Source organism: Myotis myotis, unplaced genomic scaffold, assembly GCF_014108235.1.
Source record: "Myotis myotis isolate mMyoMyo1 unplaced genomic scaffold, mMyoMyo1.p scaffold_m19_p_25, whole genome shotgun sequence".
NCBI classification, from domain to species: Eukaryota; Metazoa; Chordata; class Mammalia; order Chiroptera; family Vespertilionidae; genus Myotis; species Myotis myotis.
In genome coordinates, this window is record NW_023416330.1 from 4,546,116 (window position 1) to 4,573,270 (window position 27,155).

The 27,155-nt window shown below is 47.3% G+C and overlaps 2 protein-coding genes and 1 pseudogene across 2 annotated transcripts; 1 reads left to right on the top strand and 2 right to left on the bottom strand.

Moving 5' to 3' along the window:
• Positions 1–7,875: 7,875 nt before the first annotated feature.
• On the bottom strand, positions 7,876–8,498 carry LOC118679419 (60S ribosomal protein L15-like). The gene has a single exon (XM_036356154.1). It carries the CDS (start codon positions 8,481–8,483, stop codon positions 8,052–8,054), a length of 432 nt encoding a protein of 143 aa, XP_036212047.1. The 5' UTR covers positions 8,484–8,498; the 3' UTR covers positions 7,876–8,051.
• A 6,627-nt stretch (positions 8,499–15,125) lies between these two features.
• LOC118679414 (keratin, type II cytoskeletal 8-like) lies at positions 15,126–16,751 on the top strand. The gene is given in 2 exon segments (XM_036356144.1): positions 15,126–15,877; positions 15,879–16,751. Coding segments are annotated over 2 exon segments (1,434 nt in total). The 5' UTR covers positions 15,126–15,140; the 3' UTR covers positions 16,576–16,751.
• A 5,706-nt stretch (positions 16,752–22,457) lies between these two features.
• Positions 22,458–24,038, bottom strand: LOC118679466 (annotated as a pseudogene).
• Between the last annotated feature and the right edge of the window lie 3,117 nt (positions 24,039–27,155).

A 27,155-nucleotide genomic window follows, 5' to 3' on the forward strand; every position in this document is an offset into this window, starting at 1 on the left:
ACTTGAGGGAAGCCACAGGGACTTTGGAGAAAGGGAAGCCTTTAAGAATGATCTTGAGGATGCTGAGACAAATGTAGCCGTTGGGCAGACATGCTGGGTGAAGCCATTGTTTTTGACTCAACCACCCGCTCTTTCCCCAGCTCACCACCCTCAGGTCCTCTTTATTGTAGGTGACCTTGATTTCTGAGGTGCAGTTCCTCCCTTCTTGGGGTTAATGATTAGTGGCGGTTACAGATAACAGCTGGGCAAAGATTGTGTCCTGTAGCTTCTGGGCTGCCTGCCTTTCTTAAAGGGGCAGAACAGTGGCCTTGGGGATGAAGATGTACCCAACAGGCAGGACGTCCAGTTTTGGGGAGGGGCAGCGTATTGTGTAAAGACAGATTAAATGTCGGGGGTTACTGTCCAGAGGTCGCAGTTCACAGCTTTCTCATTGCTAAGTTTTGATATTTTGTTTTCCGAAAGTCACACCAAACCAGAGACAATTGGAATAATCTGGAAAGTGGGATTGTTTTCATGGAACCATGGAAAGGAAAGATTCCCACAGGTGTCTGTGCTGGGGCCCTCTGGGGGTGGGTCCGAGAAATGCCTCGATTAAATCTCCAGGCGGAAGAAGCCAGAATTCATCTCTAATGAGTAGAGGCTGGTTTACAAAGAGAAATGTCCACAGTTTTCCACATGCAGTCCTGAGGGGCCCTGGCACTATGGCTGCTTTGAGTCTGACAGCTCTTTGTTATGGGACTGTCCATCTGTGCATCCTAGGAAGTTTAGCAGCATGCCTGGCCTGTACCCACTAGATGCCAGCAATACTGCACACCTCCCACCCCAGTGGCAAGTTTCATTCTTTTTATGGCTGAGTAATGTTCCATTGTATATATGCACTACTTTTTTAAAAAAAATATGGTTTTTAAATTGACTTTAGAGAGAGAGAGAGAGAGAGAGGAAGGGGGAGAGAGACATAGAAACATTAATGAGAGAGAACATCGATCGACTGCCTCCTGCATGCCCCCCACAGGTGATCAGGTCTGAAACCCAGGAATCGAACAGGCATCCTCTTGGTACCTGGGTCAATGCTCAACCACTAGACCACACTAGCCGGGTGCAACTCTTCTTCTTTATCCGTTCATCTATTGGTGGACACTTAGGTTGCTTCCGTATCTTAGCTATTGTAAATAATGCTGCAATGAACATAAGGGTGCATGTATCTTTTTGAATTAGTGTTTTAGTTTTCTTCAGAAGTGAAATTGTTAGGTGGTATGGCAGCTCTACTTTTACTTTTTTGAAGAATCTCCATACTGTTTTCCATAGTGGTTGTACCAGTTTATTATCCCATCAACAGCACTTATTTGTTGAGTTTTGGATCACAGTCATTAGGATCGGTTGTTCACAAGTCTGTCTCTTCTACTGCTTCCTTGAAGGCAGGGACTGTATCTTAATTTCTTCAAATATACAGAGACCAGTACAGTGCCTGGCAGAGTGTGGGTGCTGAAGTCTTGCTTTTAGAGTAAATGAATAAACGAGGTAGATGGAAGAGATGTTAGGAACCCAGATGTCAGGAACATTTTGATGAATTGGTGTGTGGCATTCTAAGAAAACAACAACAATCACATGCTTGATAGCAAGGCTTCAACTAGTTTCATCCCAACTTTACTTATTTAATTGATTTATACCATTGTGTAAATGTAGGGTGTGGAATGTGCTGGTTTGATACACTTACATATTGCAATATGATTACTACTGTAGCATTGGCTGACACCTCCATCAGATCGCATAATTACCATTTTTTGTTTTATGATGAAAACATTTAAGATTTATTCTCTGCCTGGCCAGTGTGGCCTAGTGGTTGAGCATCAACCTGTGAACCAAGAGGTCACGGTTTGATTCCTGGTCAGGGCATGTGCCCGGGTGTGGGCTTGATCCCCAGTAGGGGTTGTACAGGAGTCAGCTGATTGATGATTCTCTCTCATCATTGATGTTTCTATCTCTCCCTCTCCCTTCCTCTCTGAAATCAATGAAAATATATTAAAAATTTATTCTCATAGCAACTTTCATGTATATTATACAATGTTGTCATCTATAATCACAAAGCTGTGCATTGGATCCCCAGAACTTATTCATGTCTAACTGGAAGTTTGTACTCTTTCATCACTATCTCTCTATTCCCAGAACCCCCCGGCCCTGGTAACCACCATTCTACTCTCTCTTTCTTACAAGTTTTATTTTTTAAATTTCATATGTAAATGATATTGTACAGTATTTGTCTTTCTCTGTCTGACTTATTTCACTTAGCATAATGCCCTGAAGGTCCAGCTATGTGGTTGCAAATGGCAGGGTTTCCTTCTTTCTCACGGCGGAATAATATTCCAATGTACATACCACATTTAAGGCTTCCATACATTGGCTATTGTGAATAATGCTGCAATAAACATGGAAATTCAGAAATCTCCTTGAGATCCTGTTTTCATTTCCTTTGGAAATATACTCAGAAGTGAGATTGCTGGCTCATAAAGTAGCTCTATTTTTAATTTTTGAGGACCTTCCATACTGTTTCCATAGTGGCTGCATTAATTTACATTCCCATTAACAGTGCATGAAGGTTCCCCTTTCTCCACATTTTCATCAACACTTATCTCTTATCTTTTTGATATAGCCATTCTAACAGATGTGAGGTGATATCTCATTGTGGTTTTGATTTGCATTTTTCTGATGATTCATGATGTTGAGCACCTTTTCATATACCTGTTGGCCATTTGTATTATGTCTTTTCTGGGAAAATGTCTATTTAATTTCTCTGCCCATTTTAAAATCTATTTAAATGTCTACCTAGTTTCTCTGCCTTTTTGTTATTGAGTTAAGTTCTTTGCATGTTTTCAATAATTAACCCTTTATCAGATATATGATTTGCAAATATTTTCCCCCATTCTGTAAGGTGCCTTTGCACTGTTGTTTCTTTTGCTGCACAGCCTTGTCGTTTGATGTTGCCCTTCAATGAGGTCCTAGTAAGATGGCCACATAGCTGGGGTATTGGGTGATCAAATTGGGTGATCAAGAGTCTTTCTATGGTATCACAGGCGACATAGGGCAAGGACAGCTGAGAGTAGTGTGGGTTAGCTCGGCTGCAGGATGTAGGGCCTGAGTGGTCTACCAGGCCCTGCATTCAGAAGGGCCCCAGTTTAATGCTCTATTATCACTGTCTTTAAGATCTTAACTTCTGAACAAGGGGCTGCACATTATCATCATTTTATGCTGGGCTCTGCAATTGATGTAGCTGGTCCTGGCTTTAGAAGGTCAAGGTCTAGACCTGACTTTAGAAGGCCAAGGAGGGGTAGGGCAAGGGGACAGGGTGGAGGGCAGTCAGGCCAGCCCAAAGCAGGGAGTGAAGGTAGAAGAGACGGGTTGATAACATTAAGAGGTGAGGCTGAATTGCAGGGGGGCCTAGGTTAGGGATCAGAAGGAGGCTGCAGGCAGATTGGAGGCAGCAGCAGAAAGGTAACAGGTAATTGAGGCCAAAGTCTCAGATGCCTGATTCTGGCCACAGCCCTGCCACCTCCTCTTCCTTGTTTACAGTTGGCTCTTTCAGTCCCGTGCCCCGTGCCCCGTATCCAAAGACTGCTGCACCGGGGCTGGTCTCTCTGAGAGCAAATGCCCACTTGCTTTTACAGAACCAGGTCTGGAGGGAGGTTGGGGACATTTGCATGATCAGGCACTGTTAGGTTAGGTGGCTCAGGAGGCGGTATAGAAAATAAAGAGAGTTGATCAGAAAAGGAAGGAAAGAGGTTTTATTCTGTGTCCCCGGGTGACCCACGGACCCCAAAGACAGGGCACGTGGATCCACGCCAACAGGGAGGGGGCCGCTTTTTTTATACAGCTGTTCAGTGAGGGCGGGGGAGCATGAGCTGTGGGAGTTCCCGCCGCGGGGGTCGTCACAGTTTCCAGGTGTCGTCATCTGTCTGGTAGCTGACCTGTTAGGAATTCCAGGGCGGGACCGGTATGTGCGTCGCCATTTACCTGGTGCACTGGCCTGTTAGGATTCTAGGAAAGGCCCAGTATCTACATCACCATCTGCCTGGTGGAGGCATGCATCAGCTCCTGGACCCCCTTTCGACCTAACAGGCACCACAAGGCAGGAGGCCCTGGGGCCGTCTGCAACTAGCACCAGGAAATGCAAGAGCACCCAAGCCTCTGAAGTTGTGCCCGGGGAGCTGCTCTTCCAGCGTAGGCTGTTGCTGTTCATCCTCATCCTCATTAGCAGCAGCATCATTATTGTTTGCTAAAGGCTGTGGGGTTTCATAAATAGCAAGAAAGAGAAGACGTGTCATCATACATTATCCACATCAGCAGAGGGAAGGATGAGGCCCCGGTGAGCAGCTCAGATAACAGCTCAGATAACAGCCGGAGGGAGAATCAAGGCCTTAGGCCCGGGTGGGGTTGGGCTGAGAGAACAGAAGGAGGCGGGCTTCGGAGCCCTGATTCTGCGGGATCAGCACCAGGCTCCACATGGCAGCTTCCACCCTGTTCTGTTTCGTTTGCTAGGACTGGGTACAGTCTTGTGTTACAAGTTTCCACCCCTGCGAGCTGTACCTTGTGTTTTTGTCAAAGGGAGGTGAACCTGCAGGCAGGGAACCCTAAAGGAGGTGACGCTTAAAGGATAAACAGAGGCCACTGGTCAGCTCTTCTCTACATTTAGGAGGGTCCTTTTCAGCACCCGACCACTCATGGAGGCCCAGGCACTGCTGTGCCAGGAACCCTGTGCATGTGGTCTTGCTGAAATCCTAAAGACCGTGCAATTGGCACCGTTCCCGCGGCAGCACAGTGCTTCAGTGGCAGAATCAGGATCTGTACCCGGGTTTCTCTGGTCCCCATCCTGCAGCCATCCTGCTTCTCTGTGAGGGTGAAAGGGCGAGGGCTATGCCCTCCATCTTGCCCCGTACCCTCCATGTTGGGGCAGCCCGCCATGTGCTCAGGAGAGTACCTTCTTCCTGGAAGCCCAGGCCCCTGCTGGCCACGCCCGGGATTTCTTTAAACTAACCAGTGACAATCAAGGGATGTGCGCGCCATAGAGATGACCACATCCTGTGTAAGAAGACCTGACTGGAGCCTGGCCAATCGGCAGGGCCCACAGTCAGCTCCCCTCCCCTCACTCCACCCCCTATTAAAACCCTGTTTCTCCCACGGCAGTTTCACTCTGCTTCCGGTCGCTGCGTCGGCCAGGATGGGGAGTCGAGCTAGCTCAATACAGGACCCTCTGCTTTTGCATCGGACTGGCTGGCTCCCTGGTGTGGTTTTCTTGGGGATCTTGAAATCTGGACACAACAAGGGGAGAGTGGACAGTGTCCTCTACAAGAGGCGCATCCTGAGTCCCCTTCATTGCTGTAGGCAGCCCTTCAAAGTCCGTTTCTGGAAAGGAGCTCTTGTGTCTGTGCAGGTGAAGTATGGTAGCAATCATCTCAGGTAGAAATTATAGTTTAACTTTAAACCTGCTGTTTGGTTTCTGTACTTATTTGCTTGCTAAAATAATAGAAACGTTATTTTGATTTTCTGAATTATATAAATTATCCCATTCGATTAAATACCCTATTGATTGTAATGTGAATATCCCATTGGTTGTGGTCATACTGGTCTTAGAAAGCACATTCTTCTGTACCTAGGAAGGACAGCACAATTATTCCAAGGCCCGAGGGCTCGAGATAATGTGTTCCTGTTGACTCAGTGGTCCCAAGACCCGAGGGCTCTAGATAATGTGTTTCTGTCAACTTAGTGATCCAGAGACCCAAAACTATAATTTAGATAACACGCTGCTTCTGCTTCTGTAAACTGCTTTTTTGCAAACCAGGTTCCTCATTCCAAAGCCTGGGATGTAATCAATACCTTTGTGATCTTTGCCTACATAAATTTGATGTTGTGGCTGGGGAGGGCACTATGAGATCTGGGATAGCGAAATGCCCCCTCATAGTCCCAGATTTGCAATAAATGTGACTCTTTAATTTGACTTCTTGAGGCGTCCTTGTGTGATTCGCAGGGTACATTACAATATTTGGAGACCCCAGCCAGATGCAGCCCCTTAGGGGTGCTGTTTAGCACACAAAGGGAGGTCGAACCTCTCCTGGGCTGGTCATGGAGGCTGAAGGGTCTCTAGGGGGTGCGCACCCTGAGAAGTTTCAGGGTCCCGGAGAACTCCCCTTCAGATCCAGCTAGCGGACAGGGGACGTTGGCCTGTCCCTAAAAAAATTCCTCAGAGTCACCTGAGAAACCCTTTAGAGGTGAGTTTTGGCTTTTTGACCAGTCACTGGTGGATTGCGAGGAGGGCTGGACGCAGCCATAACTTCTCTGTCCTTGGAGTACCCCTGAGACGTCAGGGGCTACTCTTGGCTTTGGTTTCTTGGGTTTTTTTTTGTGAGCTTTATGTACCTTTTTGTCATTTCACTGAAATCCTCTTGGAGGACGTTGAGTGGTTTCATCCAGCCTCTTATTCTATTGAAGGATTAGATGAATGGATTACTGATCTAGGTTATCAAGGATCTCTAAGGGACTTGTCCTGTATCTGGAGGAATGACTTCTAGACGGTATTCACCATCTCTGGGACTTCCTGGAGGGAAGTCAAAACTTGGACTGGCTCATGGTTCGAGTCTGGCCTGTCTTTTAAAAAAAGGTAGAAGAGAAGCGTTCCTAGGCAGTTTTCTACTGTCTCTGTTCAGGGACTTGTTCTGTATCTCTGCACAATTGAAACTGATTTGTTGGTATTTTGTGGTGTAAATGTGGTGCGCGCCAGTGTAAAAGTGTTTTTATGTTTGTTTCTGTTTTGTTTTGTTTTCTTAAAAAAACACCTTCTAAACATCTCCTGAGTTTCCGTGGTGATTCAAAGTTTTTAATGGGGAGTGTTATCTGTCTGTATTGTTTAAATATGTGTCTCGTGCTAGGGTGAGGGACTGAGGCATGGAAGGGTTACAGAATGTTACAGAATGTGCTAAGGGGAGGAAATGGGACATGAGAAATTGAATGTGCTGGGAGGGGGGACTGACGTATGGAGGATTGTGTCAGGGTTAGGAACCATGGAAGAAAAATTGCTAGATTGTCTTAGAAAAACAATGTGTTATGATACGCTCCAGCCAGGTGTGACTCTGTTTACCCCCCCTTTGTGCTTATGAACTTTCTATGAACTTCTAAGGTAACACTGTTGTGCTATAAAGGATCATACTGCACCCTTGATCTCTGCCACATGCTCCGAAGCTCCCAGAGGGGGAGATAGGCACTGTGGTCAGCTGGCCAGCTTAATAAAGGCTCTTAAATTTAAATTCTGAGTCGGTGGTCTATCTCGCTGAGCCAACCCATAACAGTCTTTGTTGTTTAAAATTGTTTAGCTAGTGAGATTTCTGTTTGTGTCTCTTAAAAAATATGAGTGTATTGCTAATCTGAGGAATGTTAATTATTTACATGTCACCTAAAAATTAAGGCTAAGAGTTCTAACTGACTGGAAAGTATGGCTTTGGTGTAATGGAGGAAGGTAAAGAGAAATACTTAATGGAAGGTCTGAGGCATGGTTATGCATTTTTGAAGGACATAGAAGGTTTGAAGGCTAATTTGAAAGTGTGAAATTTGTGAAGGTTGTGTATGTGATGAGAAGGAAAAGAGAAATGTTGAAAGAAAGTTGGATGATAGGACAGTAACCTGGGACAAGTAGAATAGGAAAACTGAGCAGAAATCCTATCTTCCCTAAACCAAGGACACTTGGGAGTAAATGATTTGCATTTGCCTCCCGAAACAAAGTTTAAATAGTTTATGTCAATCTGATTAGTGTCATTTGCTTTACACACCCAAGGACAAATGAAGTTAGAAAATAAGCCTTATTTATTTATTTATTTATTTATTTATTTATTTGACTGTCCTAAATTGTTTATTAGGTAAAGATTTTACAAACATTACTTATATTAGCGGTAACGGTGGAGCTGGAGAGTATTTCGCCTTCTCCAAGCTGCACGGCGAGAACCACCAATAGTGTGGTGGAACTTGTGGCCCTTCCCAAGGCCACGGCTCTTGCGGCCCGCAGATGTCAGCCCTTACATCTCCCTGTGCTTGTGGACTGGTTTGGTGATCCACTGGGTGTCAGGATTTCTTCTGATAGCTTTATGGAATGGATCAATGAGAATAACCTCAAAGAATTTGTACGTGGAATCTTCACCAACCCAGGAAGAATTCAGGACTCTCAGAGCCCCACAGTAGCGTCCAGCTCGCTCCTCGGCAACAGACTGAAGACTTCGCGCAAACTTCAGCTGGTTAACGCCATGATGGACAGGCTGGCCGTAGGTCGCACCCTTAGGAACAGGGCGCTTGTGGCCACCGCGGCGCACACGAATCCGATATATGTCATAACCTTGCTTGGCCGTGTTGCCCAGCCTGCGCGCTTCGTCCGGCCGGGTGGGGCGGGGCGCCCTGTGGAGCTCCGAGAGCTGGCGGTACTGCCAGCAGCGCATGCGGAGAAGGAAGCGCATTATATCCGACTGCTTCTTCCTCCATAGCTCCTGGATGTACTTGTAAGCGCCCACCTTGGTCTACCTGATGGCTGTGGCCAGACGGAAAGGAAGAGCCCAAGCCTTATTTTGATTAGTTCTTTTATTCAGGTATTTTTTAAAGAGGAGGCAACCCGGTCCCTCCCTGCAACATGGGTTATAGCTCCTCCTCAAACTTGACTGTCTTAGAATGTATGTTAAGGAATTTTAAAATTGCTCAAACCTTGCTGCGTTGGGTCCGGTTCTGTGTGTGTAAGAAGGGACAGAGAAAGGTTTAGTAGCAGGAGTGAAGAGGCAGGCAGGGCAGGAGCAGGCCAGAAGAAGCTGGCAAGGCCATCCAAACCACCCAGCCACTATTGGCCAGAGCCGCCTGAGGCAGACCTCCTCGGACTGGCAACAGCTGACTCTGACTAGGACAAACTGGGCTCTTTCCAAATGGGCCCCCATGAGCCAATGGTCGAAATGAAAATCGGGGGCCAGACTGTGAACTTTATGGTTGATACAGGGGCAGAGCACTCGGTAGTTACTCAGAAGGTAGCTCCCCTCTCAGGACAGGAAGTCAACATTATTGGAGCTACCAGGACCACAGCTGCAGACCGTTCTGCCGCCCCAGCCGATGTCAGTTAGGCGGCCACCAGGTGGTTCATGAATAACTGTATTTTCCAGATGGCCCAATCCCTCTAACGGGCAGAGACCTTTTAGCCAAAATGGGAGCGGAAACCACTTTTGACCCAGATGGCTCAGCACAGCTTTGCCTAGGCCCTAGGTGAAGAGACCTCCCCAATTATTCTGTCCTTAGCAGTGCCAAGGGAGGAAGAATGGAGACTTTATACCCCCCAGCCAAAGGCCCCCACATCTGTTCTTGCCAGGCCCCCATCAGGGGACTTGGGCAGTGTTCCTGTTATCTGCTCAAGATCCCAAGACTGTAAAAGTACTTGTTACCATTTGGTTATTAGTTTTTTAAAATCAGTACTTTTTAATGGAAACACACTCAAACAAAGGGGCTTTTTGGAGAGGTCAGGGAGTCTGATTGCAGGGAGTGCTTCCCCTGGCCAGCGTAAGGGCCGCTGGCTGGAGGCAAGCGCTTTTTTCCCAGGGGGAACAGAGAGAAAAGGACTGCCAGATGAAAATGCCTTTCTCCCGTGGCGGAGCACCTTCACTAGTCACCTGGGGACCTGCGCTGAGCTCCCTGCCTCCACCTATCTGGCTAAAATCTCCCTCGCCCTTTGCTCACCAGGTTGTAATTGCCTCTCATCCTGCAGTTGGCTGCGGTGGCAAGGAGGGAAATTTCCCTGTGCCTCCTTGTGTCTCCCTGTGCCCCAATGAAACCCAAAAACCCCCGGGGACAAGGCCTCCTTGGACACTTTTCACCGTGTTCTGTTGGGGCTTTGGGTGGGGGGTGGGGGGTGGGGGTGGGGGCTTAAAAGGCAGCAGCTAGAAAAAGAAACTCCAAAAATTAGAAGGATTTGAAGGAATGGATCGGTCACAGCTGGTAGAGGTAGCTTAGAAAGTCTTTAACAATAGGGACACCCTGGAGGAGAAATAGGACTAAAAAAAAGAAAAGGCTGGCAGGAAACTAGGAAGGGAATTAGTATGCCTATTGTAGGAAGTAGGGGCACTGGAAGAGAGAATATCCTGGAAGGTTAATAAAGAAAAGTGGAAGGCTGAGGGGAAAAACCAAGCTGGAGGATTTACACTCAGGGAAGGGGACTAATAGGGCCAGGACTCCTTTTCCTTGAACCCCTTAGAGCTCAGAATAATAATTTTTATAAATAGGACCCCCAGTTAGTTTCCTGGTGTATTCTGGGGCAGCCTATTCAGTCTTGACAGAGCCAATGGGACCCGTAACATCTAAGAAGACATCGGTCCAGGGAGCCAACGGACAAACTGCCTTTTTCCTTGGACATCAAAGGGGACTGTGGACCTCGGAAAGAACACGGTAACACATTCATTTTTGGTCATGCCGGAATGCCAGTACCCCTTACGTGGACGTGATCTCTTACAGAAACTACAAGCCACCATATCCTTTGAGGGGGATGGAGCACACTTCACCGTGGATCCAAGGAAACCAAGCCCGGACCCATCGTCCCCTGTCTGTATTCTTCTAACCTGTCCTCTCTCAGATGAATATCTCTTGCAGGAAAGGGCCAAGGTGACTCTGCTTACTTGGGGAAATTACAACATCTCTTTCCCATGGTTTGGGCAGAAAACAACCCCCCCCCCCCCCCCCCCCCGGGGTTAGCAAGTCATTAAGCTCCTGTAGTAGTCCAATTGCAAGCCACTGCCACTCCAGCTCGGATAAGGCAATACCCCCTGAGTTTAGAAGCAAAGAAGGGAATTGCCATCTTTGCATTCGAATGGAATGACCCAGAGGGTGGATTCTCAGGACAATGAACCTGGACTAGACTGCCTCAAGGTTTCAAAAACTCTCCCACCCTTTTTGGTGAAACCTTGAGCTCAAACCTACTTGCCTTTAGACAGGAGCATCCAGAATGTACCCTACTCCAGTATGTAGATGATCTTCTGCTGGCAGCAGATACTGAGGAAAATTGCCGACAAGCCACTGAGGGCCTGTTAGGCACCTTACAAGCATTAGGCTACTAGTGTCAGCCAAGAAGGCACAGTTGTGCTCCTCTGATGTCACATAACTGGGGAACGACATTAGCAAAGGCAGACGGACCCTCTCCCTCAGTTGAATAGAGGCCATCTTACAGATCCCCATGCCTACAACCAAGGAGCAGGTTTGGGAATTCTTAGGGGCAATTGGTTACTGCCGCCTGTGGATACTGGGGTTCGCAGAGATTGCTAAACTGGACCGAAGTGGAACAACGGGCCTTTGAGAAGCTAAAGAAGGCTCTCTTCTCAGCACCTGCCCTTGCCTTGCCAGACGTCACAAAGCCCTTCCACCTCTACGTGAGTGAGCCTTCCTTTGAGGTGCTCTGGAGAGATGGATGTCAAATGTCAAGGTCACCCAGTACCAAGTTCTTCTCCTGGACCAGCTCCGCATCCGATTCCATAAGACACTGGCCATCAACCCTGCCAGCCTGCTCCCAGATGATGATCTGGAGGAGCCCATCCATGACTACATAGAGGTAACAGACACAGTATAAACGGCTCGCCCAGATTTGACAGATGTCCCGCTATCATCACCAGACAAGGTACTGTTATGTACAAGATGGGAGCAGTTATGTTCAGGATGAAATCTGGTATACAGTGGGCAGTGGTAGTCACCCTAGACCGCCCAAGGAAACCGAGTTGCAGACCAAGCTGCCAAGGAAGCCGCCCCAAAACCAGTGGGGCCTTTACAAGAGGAGGAATTGGCAGGATAGAAGCAAGCTACCAGAGGACCAAATGGTTGGTGGACTCTACCAGATGGCAGACTGTTGGTCCCAGAGGCTCTAGGTCGGACTTTAGTTGCCCCGTTACACCACGCTACCCACATAGACATCACCAAGACTTCTGAACTTTTGTGAGGCAGGTCACAGGTAAATGCAAGGTAGGGGGGTCCCCCTGGGAATTTGGGCCCAATGAAACTCCCCAGGAGAGCATTGGGAGGTATAAGTATAGACTCCTTCTCGGGATGGGTTGATGCCTATCCCACCAGGACAAAAATTGTCTCTATAATGGTCAGGAAATTACTCCAGGAAATTATATTTAGATTTGGGCTACCAGCAGTCATAGAATCAGATAACAGCCCTGCCTTTGTAGGCAAGGTATCTCAAAGTATAGGTCAAGTCTTAGGCATAAATTGGATATTCCATTGTGCATACCAGCCACAGATTCAAGGCAGGTATAAACAGGACTCTAAAAGGACTTTAACTAAATTTATCCCAGAAACCAGTGAAAACTGGACCAAACTCCTGCCCTTTGCCTACTTACAGGCCAGGTGTACCCCCAACCGGGAGGGGTTCTCTCCTTTTGAAATCATGTTTGGTAGACTTCCCCTGATCCTACCCAAAGTTAGGGGAGGAATTAAATGCTAAAAGTCATAACCATTCCTTGCTGAAGTCCTTGCAGGCCCTGCAGTATACCCAGAGAGCCACCCATAGCCACCCATAGCTTGTTCAAGACGCCCTGCCAGTGCCACCTCGGACCCTGCACATCCCTTTCAGCCTGGGGACTCGGTGTGGGTAAAGAAGTTCACTACCCAAGGACTCACCATAACTTGGAAGGGACTATACACTGTCGCCCTAAGCATGCCCATGGCTGTTAAGGTTGATGGCATCCAGACCTGACTACACCACTCCCAGATTCTGCACCAGAAAACGGCCTTGATCCTGGCAGCCAGCGGCCTCACCCATGAGATCCCTAGCCTGGGCTCCACTCAGGCCAGGAGGAGGCTCAATGCCCGCAGGAGGGGAATTGGGCTTCAGTGAGGACAGTACTGATGGGGACCCTGGCACTAGAGCACTTGGTAACTGTAAGAACATTTTTAGTAGCCAGTGAGAAAGTCCAGAGCCAAGTGGGGCTAGATGTGCTAGGGGACAGGAGAACAGAAACAGAATAGAGAATGCCCCTAAAAGAAGTGGGGTGAGTAAATAGAAAACTAAATGTGCCCAGCTGGCAGTTTAGAAAAAATTAATTAGGTCAAACTACTTGTAGTTAGGGGGCAGTACAATCCCCAAAACTAATAAGGATGAGTCCAAGATTTGACTCATGTACATAAAACCAGTGGGGAATGAAGTATGGAAGCAATCATCTCAGGTAGAAACTATAGTTTAACTTTAAACCTGCTGTTTGGTTTCTGTACTTATTTGCTTGCTAAAATAATAGAAACGTTATTTTGATTTTCTGAATTACATAAATTATCCCATTCGATTAAATACCCTATTGATTGTAATGTGAATATCCCATTGGTTGTGGTCATACTGGTCTTAGAAAGCACATTCTTCTGTACCTGGGAAGGACAGCACAATTATCCCAAGGCCCGAGGGGTACATTACAACACAGGATGGTGCATGAGAAAAAGGCCCACTATGCTAGTAGAAGGTGCCCACACCTTTGTGTATACGTATCTATGAAAACATCTTCAAATATTTGCCAGTGTGAGAAACATTCAAACCTCTAGAGAATTTTTATGAGTTTATTTGAGCTAAACTGTTGACAATTGCCAGGAAGCCAAATCTCAACTGATTGAGATAATTCTCCAGAGAATGGCAGTTTTGCACCTTATTTTATACATTAAAATTAAAAGAGAAGAGGAAAGTGAGTTACATGAAGCCACCATGCAGGCCTTCCCTGAGCTAGTCAGGCTAGCATTGAAGTATGGTAGCAATCATCTCAGGTAGAAACTATAGTTTAACTTTAACCCTGCTGTTTGACTTCTGTGCTTATTTGCTTTGTTTAACAATAGAAAAGTTATTTTAGTTTTCTGAATTATATAAATCACCCCATTTGATTAAATACCCTATTGATTGTAATGTGAAATCCCATTGGTTGTGGTCATACTGATCTTAGAAAGCACACTTTCCTTTACCTGGGAAGGACAACACAATTATCCCAAGGTCAGAGGGCTCCAGTTAACATGTCCCTGTTGACTCAGTGTTCTGGAGACCCGAAACTGTGATTTAGATAACATGCTGCTCTGCTTCTGTAAACTGCTTTTTTTGCAAACCAGGTTCCTCATTCCAGACCCGAGGGCTCTAGATAATGTGTTTCTGTCAACTCAGTGATCCGGAGACCCAAAACTGTAATTTAGATAACATGCTGCTTTGCTTCTGTAAACTGCTTTTTTGCAAACCAGGTTCCTCAGTCCAAAGCCTGGGATGTAATCAATACCTTTGTGATCTTTGCCTATATAAGTCTGGTGTTGTGGCCATCTTATCACTATGAGATTTGGGAAATGGCCGCTCATAGTCCCGGATTGCAATAAATGTTACTCTTTAATTCGACTTCTTGAGGCGCCCTTCTGTGATTCACGTGGTACGTTACAGCAGCATGTGGCCCCTCTTTGTCCACATATTAGACTTTGAGTATATCTTTTACCATCTCAGTGACATAATAACATCCTAGAAGGCAGGGCCCAAGTCTAAAATATTAGCTCTTTGGTAAGGATTCAACATTTTTTGCACCGAAAGAGGTGCTTAATCTCTGATTTTAAGCTATGGAATCTGTCCAGGATAAACCTGGATTCCACACATAGGAGGCCTCTTCTTTAAGCTCCCAGTCCCCATTTGGAGTGAGGGTGTCTCAGAGAGAGGGCAGCCCGAGGGCCGCTCACCAGCTGGGTTTGGCAGGGCACTGGAAGGGATGCTGGGAGCTTCTGCACAGAAGTTTCCTTGCTCACGAGAGTGGGTTGGAGTCCCAGCGGGTTCCCCCAAGGGATGGTGCTGACTTACTTGTCACCAGCACAATGGCCTCTGCCCAGCATGGGCATGCAGGTCCCTTAGCAGGCTGCCTTTGCTTTGGACACAATGAGAGGATTCTAGAATTGTAGGAACGAATGAGCCAGTGGCCTCCCTGGCTTTGGAGATTTACGAGCACTCAGGGTAGAAAAGGCTTTAAAAAATAATACATTTTTAATGATTTCAGAGAGGAAGGGAGAGGGAGAGAGGGATAGAAATATCAATGATGAGAAGCAGCTTCTTTGGCTTCTTCTCGAATCTCTGTCAGATTCAGTCTTCCACTCCAGCCTCCACCATGTCTACAAAGGTGACCCAGAAGACCTACAAGGTGTCTACCTCCGGACCCCGGGCCTTCAGCAGCCGCTCGTACTCCAGTGCACCGGGCACTCACATCAGCTCCTCGTCCTTTTCCCGTGTGGGCAGCAGCTATCGAGGTGGCCTGCGTACCGGCATGAGTCTGGCTAGGGGATACGGCGGAGCTGGGGGCATGGGGAGCATCACAGCTGTCCAAGTGAACCAGAGCCTGCTGAGCCCCCTGAAGCTGGAGGTGGACCCCAACATCCAGGCCGTGCGCAACCAGGAGAAGGAGCAGATTAATACCCTCAACAACAAGTTTGCTTTCTTCATCGATAAGGTGCGGAGCCTGGAGCAGCAGAATAAGATTCTGGAGACCAAATGGGGCCTCCTCCAGCAGCAGAAGACGACTCGCAGCAACATGGACAGCATGTTCAAGAGCTACATCAACAACCTTCGGCGGCAGCTGGACATGCTGGGTCAGGAGAAACTGAGGCTGGAAGCAGAGTTTGGCAACATGCAGGGACTGGTGGAGGATTTGAAGAATAAGTACGAGGACGAGATCAACAAGCGCACAGAGAGGGAGAATGAATTTGTCCTCATCAAGAAGGATGTGGATGAAGCTTACATGAACAAGGTAGAGCTGGAGTCCCGCCTGGAAGGGCTGACTGATGAGATCAACTTTCTCAGGCAGCTGTATGAAGAGGAGATTCATGAACTGCAGTCCCAGATCTCCGACATCTGTGGTGCTGTCCATGGACAACAACCGCTCTCTGGATCTTGATAGCATCATCACTGAGGTCAAGGCCCAGTATGAGGACATTGCCAACCGCAGCCGGGCTGAGGCTAAGACCATGTACCAGATCAAGTATGAGGAGCTGCAGATGTTGGCTGGGAAGCACGGGGATGACCTGTGTTGCACGAAGACTGAGATTTCTGAGATGAACCGGAACATCAGCTGAATCCAGGCTGAGATTGAGGATCTCAAAAGCCAGAGGGCTTCCCTAGAAGCTGCCATCGCTGATGCTGAGCAGCGTGGGGAGCTGGCCATCAAGGATGCTCAGTCCAAGGTGGCTGAGCTGGAGGCCGCTCTGAGAAACGCCAAGCAGGACATGGCCTGGCAGCTGCGTGAGTACCAGGAGCTCATGAACGTCAAGCTGGCCCTGGACGTGGAGATCGCCAACTACCACAAGCTGCTGGAAGGCGAGGAGAACTGGCTGGAATCTGGCATGCAGAACATGAGTATCCACACCAAGACCACCAGCGGCTATTCAGGTGGGCTGATGTCCCCATCTTATGGGAACCTCAACTACGGCCTAGGCGGGAGCTCTGGCTCCTTCAGTCGCACCAGCTCCTCCAAGACGGTGGTTGTGAAGAAGATTGAGACCCGAGATGGGAAGCTGGTGTCTGAATCATCTGATGTCCTCCCCAAGTGAATGATGACTGCAGGCCCTCCTGTCCTCCAAGCTGTGGGCTCGGGAAGCCCCGCTTGAGGCTCAGCCCCAGTCCTCGGCTCACCCTTGTGGAGGGGGACTGCCTCTTTCCCGTGCCCCCAACTAAAGCCAAATCAAGTGTTCTTTTTCCAAAGTAAAGTCTCAACGGGCTCTGCCAACCCTAAAAAAAAAAAAAAAAAAAGAAATATCAATGATGAGAGAGAATAGTTGATCGACTGCCTCCTGCACAGCCCACACTGGGGATCAAGCCCACAACTCAGGCATGTGCCCTGATTGGGAATCGAACCCTGACCTCCTGGTTCATAGGTCTACACACAACCACTGAGCCACGTCGGCTGGGCAGAAAGTTGTTGTTGTTTTTTTTTTTGTGCCATGAGGCTCTGACACCTGCCCAGTGAAGCAAGGTCCTGGCTGTGCTTCCCCTCTGTGGTCACGTGTCAACGTAAGAAACATTCAAACCTGTAAAGAATTTTTGTGAGTTTATTTGAGGCACGCTGATCACAATTACCGGGAAGCAAAATCTAAACGTATTGAGATAATGCTCCAGAGAATGGCATTTTCCCACTTAATTTTATACATATCAATTAAAAGGGAAGATGCAAATGGGTTACTTGAAATCCATTGGTGATAGATTAGGGAGATGGGAGAAAGCAAAGGGGAGGGGGAACCTCTGGAATTGGATGAAAACTATGACAATTAACATGGTAACAATAATAATGAGAAGATTTGTGGTCTCCACCCTGGTGCATTGGTTGTGCCTTGAGGGGTCTAGAGGAAGGGGAGTTACCTGACATTCCAAAGGAATGTTATTGTAGGTGCAAAAGACGGTAGACAGACTTAATTAAGGTAAAGATTGACCTTTGTCAGGGAAGATTCTAGGCTAGGACATACCTGCTATAAGCTTCTTTTAGTTAAAAAGTTTAATTTCATGGGGCAGGGAGGGAACCGACAGAGGAGGGCAATGGGGGGTGGGAAAAGGTGGACATTGTTAGGTTAGGTGGCTCAGCGGCGTAGGAAATAAAGAGAGTTGATCAGAAAAGGAAGGAAGGAGAGGTTTTATTCTGCGTCCCCGGGTGACCCACGAACCCCAAAGACAGGGCACGTGGATCCACGCCAACAGGGAGGGGGGCTCTTTTTTTATACAGCTGTTCAGTGAGGGCGGGGGAGCATGAGCTGTGGGAGTTCCCGCCGCGGGGGTCGTCACAGTTTCCAGGTGTCGTCATCTGTCTGGTAGCTGACCTGTTAGGAATTCCAAGGCTGGACCGGTATGTGCGTCACCATTTACCTGGTGCACTGGCCTGTTACGGATTCTAGGAAGGGCCCAGTATCTACGTCACCATCTGCCTGGTGGAGGCATGCATCAGCTCCTGGACCCCCTTTCGACCTAACAGACATCAGTAAATAATCTCAACAATAAAGATTTTAAAAAAAGTGTACATTTCAGACCATCCTTTGTGGTTTGTAGGTCTGAGTTTGCAAGGCCACCATGCAGGCCTTCCCTGAGCTTGTCAGGTTGGCGCGTGGCCCCTTTTCATCCACACATGAATGAGTACCGTCTCCTGCAAACTCAAGGCTCCACTTTAAGTACTTCTCTCTTACTTTTGCCTTCGTGTCTGGCCACATGCTCTGGTCGGAAGAAGACTCATCAATCTAATTTCTAGGGCAGAACCTAATTGGTTTCCACAAATTCTATTCTGAGCACCCTAATTCAACCCCGGTGCCTTCAGGCAGAAAACAGCACACCCACTCGTGGAAGAGGCTAATCTGAAGGATGTGGGGTCCCAGAGGAATTCTGTGCCACCTTCCATCCAGCAAGTGTTCCTTCCCAGGTAATGGAGTGACAGGAAAGCCTAATTCTATTCGAACGGTAAAGGAACCGGCATTGCCCCAGGAGTTAGGTCGAGCTGGGTAATGTTTGAAGAGACCTGCTCCCTGGGACATCCTCAGGTGAGCAACAGGGAGATGCAGGCACACCCCACCCAGCCCTGACTTCAGGGTTTGCCATCTAGTTGGGGAGGTCAGGCAGTTACAAAGAGCACGCAGAGTATACCTGTCAGACGGGTGCTTCCCGTGCCAGGAAACGTCCCTATTTGGGAAAGGGTTGTGGACACACGTGGGGCAGGTCTCGCAGTAGGTGGGGTGGGCGTGGCCGCATATACTGCAGTGCGGGCTGAGCGGCAGCGGGAGGCGGGGAAAGGGGAGGACGCTGGCCCCAGGGGCTCCAGGAAGGGCGGGGTGGGGTTCCCGGGGCAGCCCTTGGAGGCGGGGATCAAGACACTGGGTGGGGACGGCCTACGGGGGTGGGGGTTGGGGGGGTTCCTTAGAGGCCACGTCTCTACTGGTCTAGGGGCTCCGACAGTCCCCCAGTCCGAGTTCAAGGCCTTGTGCGCGCGCATCAGAGCGTGCGCTCCCTGTTGATCTGAGCACAGCTCCCTCCTCATTGGCTGTTAGAGGCAGATTGTCTATTGGCTACGAGGATGCTCTAAGCCCCGCCTTCCCTACTCTAGACTGCGAACAGCGCCACCTCCTGTCGCGGTAGCTCGGCTTCGAAGCCCTTCTGTTCTGGTTTCCTATTCACCCAGCAAATGTGAATGCTTGTCCACTGTGCGCAGGCACTATGCCAGGGGCTGACTTTTCCTGCATGGTAGGGACAGACATATATCCCTCAACCCTTGGGGATATAGCACCACCTTTCTAAATTCCTCTCGTCTGTTGCTAGGCCTTCAAACCATGTCACCCTTTATGAATTCAGCAATGGAATGGGAGTTCGTACCCTGTTAGTGTCTCTAGCTATTACATTTCTTTATTTCATTCAGTCCTATGTCTGTCTCGGCTTCTTTTACTGCATTTCCCATTATTTACGGCTTTAAACATTTCTGGAACTTGGGGTATCCCCAATGTTGGTTTTATTTTCTTCTTGAAAGTGCTGCTTGGCATATGAATTCCTTCTTTTAAGATTGAGCTTTCCAGTTTTCAGGAATGCGTTCCCAGTTTGCTGAGGCTTCCTAACAGCTAGAGTGCCTGGTTGGGATGTGCCTGCATCTGGTCTGATACAGTAACGGGACACCCTGAGCTCTCTTCACAATCTTGTTTCAATTCTGTCTTTGAAGTCCAAAATAGGGACTTTACCACTTAGAGGAGGGGTCATTTAGCTTTCCCTCTTAGATTTGGGTTATATTTCAAATGTTTAAGTCCAATTATAATCTGTAAACTCCTGCCCAGGTCGCTGCACCACTTCAATGAAATTTGCATTCCTGCTGTCATTAAGGTTTGTATAAAGAATTTTTAGTTCTTTACTTTTATTTTTAGTTGTAAAATATAACATATATACAAATGCACATTAAACATATAAGTTTGGTTGCATGGTCAATTATGAAACAAACATATATCTTCAAATCAAAAAGTAGCTCAGTCTCAGAAGCACCCCCAATTACCAAATAATGACCCCCCTTTCTTTCTCACTCCTCCTGGGACCCATGTAATGGCTCATGTGAAAATCACTTACTTGCATTTCCTTAAACTAGTGTTTTGCCATCTATGTATGCATCCCTAAAGGTTTTGCCTGTTTTGAATTTTATATAAATAAAATCCTACCGAAGGTATGTTTTCATGTCTTGCATATTTTGCTCAATTTAGTTGTGAGTAGTTTGTTGTGATGTAATGTAGTTTTCTACTCTGGGAATTTGCAACAATTTATGTCCATTCTGCCAGAGGCTTGTTTCCAGGAATTAGGCTTGTTTGGGGGATTATGAACAATGTTTCTACCACCCTTTTTGTACATGTGAGCTGGTGACTCTGTACCTGCGTGCATACTTTAGGATGCAATAGGGCAACTATAAGCCACATGTCTGTATGACTAGTTCACGCATGTTTTTCAAAGTGGCTCTTATATGTGTCTTCCCAATGAATCAGCAGGCCTGTGTCTCACAGGCCGTTTGGGGCTGGACGGAGCTAACATCTCGGTGGATGCTCAGGTAACGTGGGCTGTGGCAGGGGCCGACTCCAGTTCAGAACTGGGATATCTGGTTCCTAAATTGTGTGTCCCTGGAAAGAGACAGGGAGAAAATGGGCTGGAGGCAGTGGTGCAGTAGGAAACTCCCCAGCTACCTTCTAATTCTGGGATTTGGGGGGATGAAATAGCATGATTCTAACCAATTGGCTCAAACAGAGCAGGTGGACTGGGGTACCCACAGTGTCTGAGACATGGGAGATATTAGTAGATATTTGTTTAATAATCCTATCTAATAAAAGAGAAACATGGTAATTAGCTGTACCTCTGCTACCCTTCCCATTGGCTAATCAGGGTGATATGCAAATTAACTGCCAGCCAAGATGGCGGCCAGCAGCCAGGCAGCTTGAAGCGAACATGAGGCTTGCTTGCTTCAGTGATGGAGGAAACCAACTTTCCCCGCCTGCTGCCGCCGGCCTCTGAGCTTGCAGTTTGAAACATTGTTACAAATATAGAAGCTAAACAAAATCCCAGAAACCTGCTTTCAGCCAGCCGGGATCTCAGAGCTGGAGTTGAAACAGTGTTTTGATTATAGAACCCAAACAAACCAGATACCTGCTTTCAGCAGCCGAGGCCTCAGAGCTGGAGCCAGAGCTAAAGCTGGCCCAGAATAAAAAAAAAAAAAAAGGAGTGGTTGGGAGCTTCATTCACCCACCAGCCTGAAAACAGCCTTCAGCCCTTCACCCAGACTGGCCAGGCACCCCAGTGGGGACCCCCACCCTGATCCAGGACACCCTTCAGGGCAAACCAGCCGGCCCTCACCCATGCACCAGGCCTCTATCCTATAAAGCAAAAGGGTAATATGCCTCCCAGCACCAGGATCAGCGGAGCTGCAAGGCCTCCCGGCACCGGGATCAGTGTGACAGGGGGCAGCGCCCAAACCCCCTGATAGCCCTGCAGCTCTGTGTGTGACAGGGGGTGGGGCCACAACCTCCCTATCGGCCCTGCTCTCTTCGTGACAGGGGAAGGTGCCCCAACCCCCTGATCAGCCAGCCCTGCTCTTTGCCTGATAGGGGGGAGCTCCCCAACCCCCTGATCACCCTGCGGCTCTGTGTGTGACAGGGTGCGGTGCCCCAACTTCCCTATCGGCCCTACTCTGTGAGTGACAGGGGGGATCCCGCTCCTCAACCCCCTGATCGGCCCTGCTCTGTGCCTGACTGGGGGGAGCTCCCCAACCCCCTGATCGACCCTGCTCTGTGCGTGACAGGGGGCAGTGCCGCAACCTCCCCATCGACCCTGCCTTGAGTGTGACAGGGGGCGGTGCCCCAACCCCCCAATTGGCCCTACCCTGAGCGTAACTGAGAGTGGCATCGCAACCAACCGATCTTCCCTGCTCTGTGCATGACCGGGGGCGGTGCCTCAACTCCCCAATCAGCCCTGCTCTGAGCCCAACTGGGGGCTGCACCTAGGGATTGGGCCTGCCCTCTGCCACCCGGGGGGAGCAGGCCTAAGCCAGCAGGTCGTTATCTCCCGAGGGGTCCTAGATTGCAAGAGGGCACAGGCCGGGCTGAGGGACCTCCCCTCCCCACCAAGTGCACAAATTTTTGTGCACCGGGCCTCTAGTGCATTAATAATTTTCAAAGAATTGTGTGAAAAATTTAATATTTTTCTAGTTTCTCCTGAAGAAAACTGTAGCCACTAGGTGGCGATGTTGCTCACATCTAGATGGCTTATAAGTGGGAATTCAGATGTGGCATCAGGCATTTGAAATAAAATTCAATCTTGTTTCAATTCTGTCTTTGAATTCGTTAATCATTAAGTTTTTTTTTTTTTTAGGAAAAATAGAAAACTTTATTTTATGATTCTTCAAAAGAAAAATCATTTACATATTGTCAAAATTGTTTTATATATCTAGTTAAACAATGGTTTCAAATGTGGGTAAATATGTCTTTAATTGCAGACTTTCAGAGACAGGCTATGCTTTTTTCTTAATAAAAGTGTAGCTCAGTGAGAAGTTCCACATTGTGGACTTGGGCAACATGAGCTTTCAATCTTTCTTCAATTCAAACAGTTTCTGGTTTACTGGTATGTGCAGGACAGCTCTCCACATTGGTAGGCTGGTGAGGGATGATGAAGGATAGGATGTCCAGTCACTTCAGGTGTCAGGGGTGTACTCTTATTTTCAAACCTAGTCAGCACCACAAAGTAGTGTGTTGGAATGGGAACACGGCTGTTAACTGCATATTCTGTAATTTCCCTTGGGTCATCAAAATGATCATCGTAATTATAATCAAACTAGAGGCCTTGAGCACAAAATTCATGCATTGGGGGGGGGGGGGAGGGCGGGGGTCCCTCAAACTGGCCTGTGCCCTCTCACAGTCCAGGAACTCTCAGGGGATGTCCAACTGATGGCTTAGGTCTGTGGGGAGCAGGCCTAAGCCGGCAGTCGGACATCCTTCATGCTGCCATGGAGGTGGGAGAAGCTCCCTCCACTGCCGCTGCGCTCTCCAAGCATGAGCCCAGCTTCTGGCAAAGTGATGCTTCCCCAGTGGGAGCCCACTGGCCACCAGGGGGCAGCTCCTGTATTGAGCATCTGCCCCCTGGTGGTCAGTGCACATCATAGCGACTGGTAGTTCTGCTGTTCAGTTGATTTGCATATTACCCTTTTATTATATAGGATACTAGTCTACTAACGACATTTACTCCATTTCTTTCCATGGCATGTTCTAGGAGAAGAACATTGTGGAAGTAATCCCATATTTTTTTGAATGCTTTATACATAGGAACCAAATTACTTATAATTAAAGCATTCTATTGACTATCAGAAGTGCTATTGTATGCAGGAGGATAGAGGAAGCCATGGGTGATATTCTTGTGTGGTAAATAGAAGGAACATATTTGCTCTCAGAAGGAGCAACCCTGAATCAGCCCTCAGACAGTCTGGGACAATGGGAGGAAGAGGTGAAGTATCTCCTGGTTTGGGGATTGTATATGAGCTCCACATGAGCATCCTGGTAGCTTTTCCAACTCCACTGACATATTCCCTGTGATAAAGGAGACAGTGTTCCTTGTTCTTCTGCAGAACCCTGGGCCTCCCACATGGCAAGTTTAGTTTCTCTGTCGCTGTCATTTCATCGCGAGGGAGATTTGGCATTTGATTCCCCCATTCTACATTAGGATTTTCTGGTAGCTCAGTGCATAAACAATCTAGAGTATGTGTGGCCGATGGAACAGTAAAGCCACAAACTGAAAACTTGGACACTTCTGCATGGGATGGCTCATGAAAAGGCACCTTCAGAAAATGGTTTAAACTACCACGGGTACCATTGTTTGGTGCTAGTTGGATGTGTAGAAGATCACACATTAGGTTATAGCCTTTAATATGGTCAAATGGTTCAACTTCAGTCTTCTCTTTAAAACTGAGTCCTTGTGCCAAAAAGATAGCCTCCATGGCCTTAAACTTATTGTCAAAACCACGATCACCTAAGTCAGTCATTTTATGGCCCAACTGGATGTAAATTCTTTCATTTTCGTTCAGATAAATGAATGTCAAGTCAGTTTACCCTGCTGCTCAGAAGTGGTCTTTTACTGTCAGAATCTGGCAATCTCCTTTTTTGATTGCATCTGGTGGATCTGAGTCTCTTAGAGACCCAATTCCCTCTGCCAGACCCTTCACAACCCTCTCCCTGAGCCCCTCTGGGCTCTGTCTCCCTGGGTTACCCTCCTCTTTCCCGGCAGCCTCAGAGTCCTGGGTCTTTGCTTTTCTCTTCTGTGGGAAAGGAGATGTCATGCTACTCTACCATTTTTTTAAAATTCAAAATCTATTTGATTATTTGAAAATACAGCTAAAGCCACAGGTTCCTGTTTTCTATGGGGAAAGTGAATATGAAAACTTAGAGATGACTTTGAGATACTGACATAGAGATAGGAAAATAACCCCAAATTCATCTCTTTATCACTATCTTGGTATACATTATCATTATAGTAAAACTGACATTTTCCTTTCCTGTGTACAGTTCTGTTAGATTTAATACATATATTGAGTCATGTAACCAACACCATGATCAGGATGAAGAACAGTATCATTACTTTCAAAATGGTCCCTGCGCTAGTACTCCCTTTTTAGTCATGCTGAAATGTTGCTGTGCAACATGGTGCCTATACTTAACAACTAAAAATGCACACCATTCTGCTGCTTCCTTTGCCATAGAGTTTCTAATTTGGGTCATTCTTCTCCATGGGCAATGGCTCATTTTTATATAGCTGTTTTCAAATTTTTTTCTTTAGTCTTTAGCAGCTTAATTACGATATGTCTGGGCTTATAGGTTGTTGTGTTAGCTCCTTTGGGTTCACTGAGCTACTTGAGTTTGCAGGTTCAACCTCATTTCTTCACACACAAACAAAAGTCATTGTTTTGGATATCTTTTATATGCCTCTCCAGATATTCTTTCCACCTTTCTCTGGTCTTCTCTGTCCCCCAAATGGGTGTCTTATATGGATCACATCACTGGGCTCTCTTGTCCTATGACTTCCTTCCTGTTGGGCTTGGCCAGTAGGGAATCTTAGCAAGATCTTAGAGGAAGGTAGTTTGGGCATTTACTCTCCAGGCCCCCTCACTGCCAGGTCATGTCAGGCTGGCTGTGCTTCTCTGGGAAGCTCAGTGAAGCACCACTTCCATCAGTTAGCTCTGTCCCCGACTGAAACCCAGTAAGTACTCCCTTTCCTCACTTTTTGACCCCAGGGGTGCTGACACCCTCCCTGACCTACCTTGGTTACCAACCCTAGTGTGGTATTGTCACTTACAGTTTTTCCTAAACTTTGCTAGCATCTTTGTAAATAGTCCCTTTATCACGTGCTTCTCAAATGACCCACTCTGAGCACGTTGAGTGTGCCATCTGTTTTCTGCTGGGATCACGTCAGCTAGAGTGTTTCTTTGGGGATCATAATTAGCCTTACTCTGACGGACACCCCCAGGCAGCTGACTCCCATTGGCCTTCCAGGCTTTTAATCCTTTTTCAGGCTGGGCTTCCTGAAGCAAGAATGTCCATTTTATTCATTTGATGATCAGGGATTAGTTTTACATTAACTGATATAATTGACTTTTGCATTACGTATTGTTTTTATAACTTTGAAGATAACTCAAGAGTAGGGAGTTCGAATATGTATCTATTATTGTGATTATATCCTTCATACAGAATAGGTATAAAATGTATATGTGCAGTTTTAATAATAATAACTGTGTCCACCACCTAGGTTAAGAAGAAAAGTTGCCCCGACTCTAGACCTTCATGCAATTCTCTATAGATGCATCTTTCCCCTCCCCATTCACCCCTGCCAGGAGGAAACTGCTGTCCTGACTTTCATCTTATTCATTGCCCCACTTTTCAGTTTTAAGAGATGTAGATATGAGTAATACAGGTGTTTTTTTTAAATCCTCACCTGAAGAAATTTTTTTCCATTGATTTATCGAGGGGGTAGAAGTGAGGGAGGAGGAGGGGAGGGAGAGAGAGAGAAACATCAACGTGAAAGAGACACATCGATTGGTTGCCTCCTGCACGCGTCCCGACTGCGTTTCAGGAACCTGAAACCAAAGTACATGCCCTTGACCCAGAATTGAACCCATGACCCTTGAGTCCACATATCAATGCTCTAATTACTGAGCCAAACTGGCCAGGGCTAAGTAATAGCATTTTTGATTTCGAAAAACTGAGGACCATGTATAAAGCGAGGTGCATCCGGAATGGTCAGGCTGGTATTCGTAAATGAAGAGCATGGACCAGATTCTGCCCTCCTGCAAGTTTTAAGAACCCTCTCTGGGGGAGTTGGTGGAGAGTCCTGAGCAAGTCTAGGGAAACAAAAGCTGCCCATATTTGAGGCTGTATTGTGGGCCAGAAGGAATACGGTCAGTGGGTCCCCTGGCTCACTGGACTAGAATAGACCGAAGCGGAACACTTCTGTGGAAGGTGGTAAGAATGTCCTCAGCATAGCCAAGTGGGGATATGATCCTGAGGCACAGGGTCCAGACAGTTCAAGTAAAATCAGAACCTGGCCACCTCTCTCTTTGGTTCGTTGTTGGTTGGTCACACCCCAGTTTTGCTCCTCTGATTCTCATTTTATCCATGTTGCCCAAACAATGCTTCTTCTTTAAAGATAGAGCACCAGTTTCCAGTCAGCTGTAAGCAGGGTACATTTTCCAGCTTCTGCTCTGGGAGACCATCCTTCTTTAAATGATGGATTTTATACACAATGTACTGACTGGACAGGCTGAGTTCTCATTATTTTTGAGGTGAAATGTATTACTTAGAGTAACGTCTGGTTGTAAGCGACAGAATAGGTGAAATGACTAAGTTTTTTTTCTCACATAAACATCTAGGCTGTACTCACCTCCTCCCATGACCACACCAACATTACAACTAAATTATGGAATGATCAGCCTGGAGAACCATCCTAAGACTCGCTGAACAGAAGTCCTATAACTAAGGATATAATGGAGAAGCCACATGGAGATTGGTAGGAAGGGCAGAAATACAAAAGGGGCTGGCCCCACACCACATGCAGAGGTGCAGAATCCCAAGGGCTATCTCAGCTGCAGAGGTCACCTCTGAGGATCAGG

Coding starts and splice junctions, on each gene's coding strand:
- LOC118679419 (XM_036356154.1), bottom strand. CDS start 8,483: ATGCGCTTCCTTCTCCGCATGCGCTGCTGGCAGTACCGCCAGCTCTCG.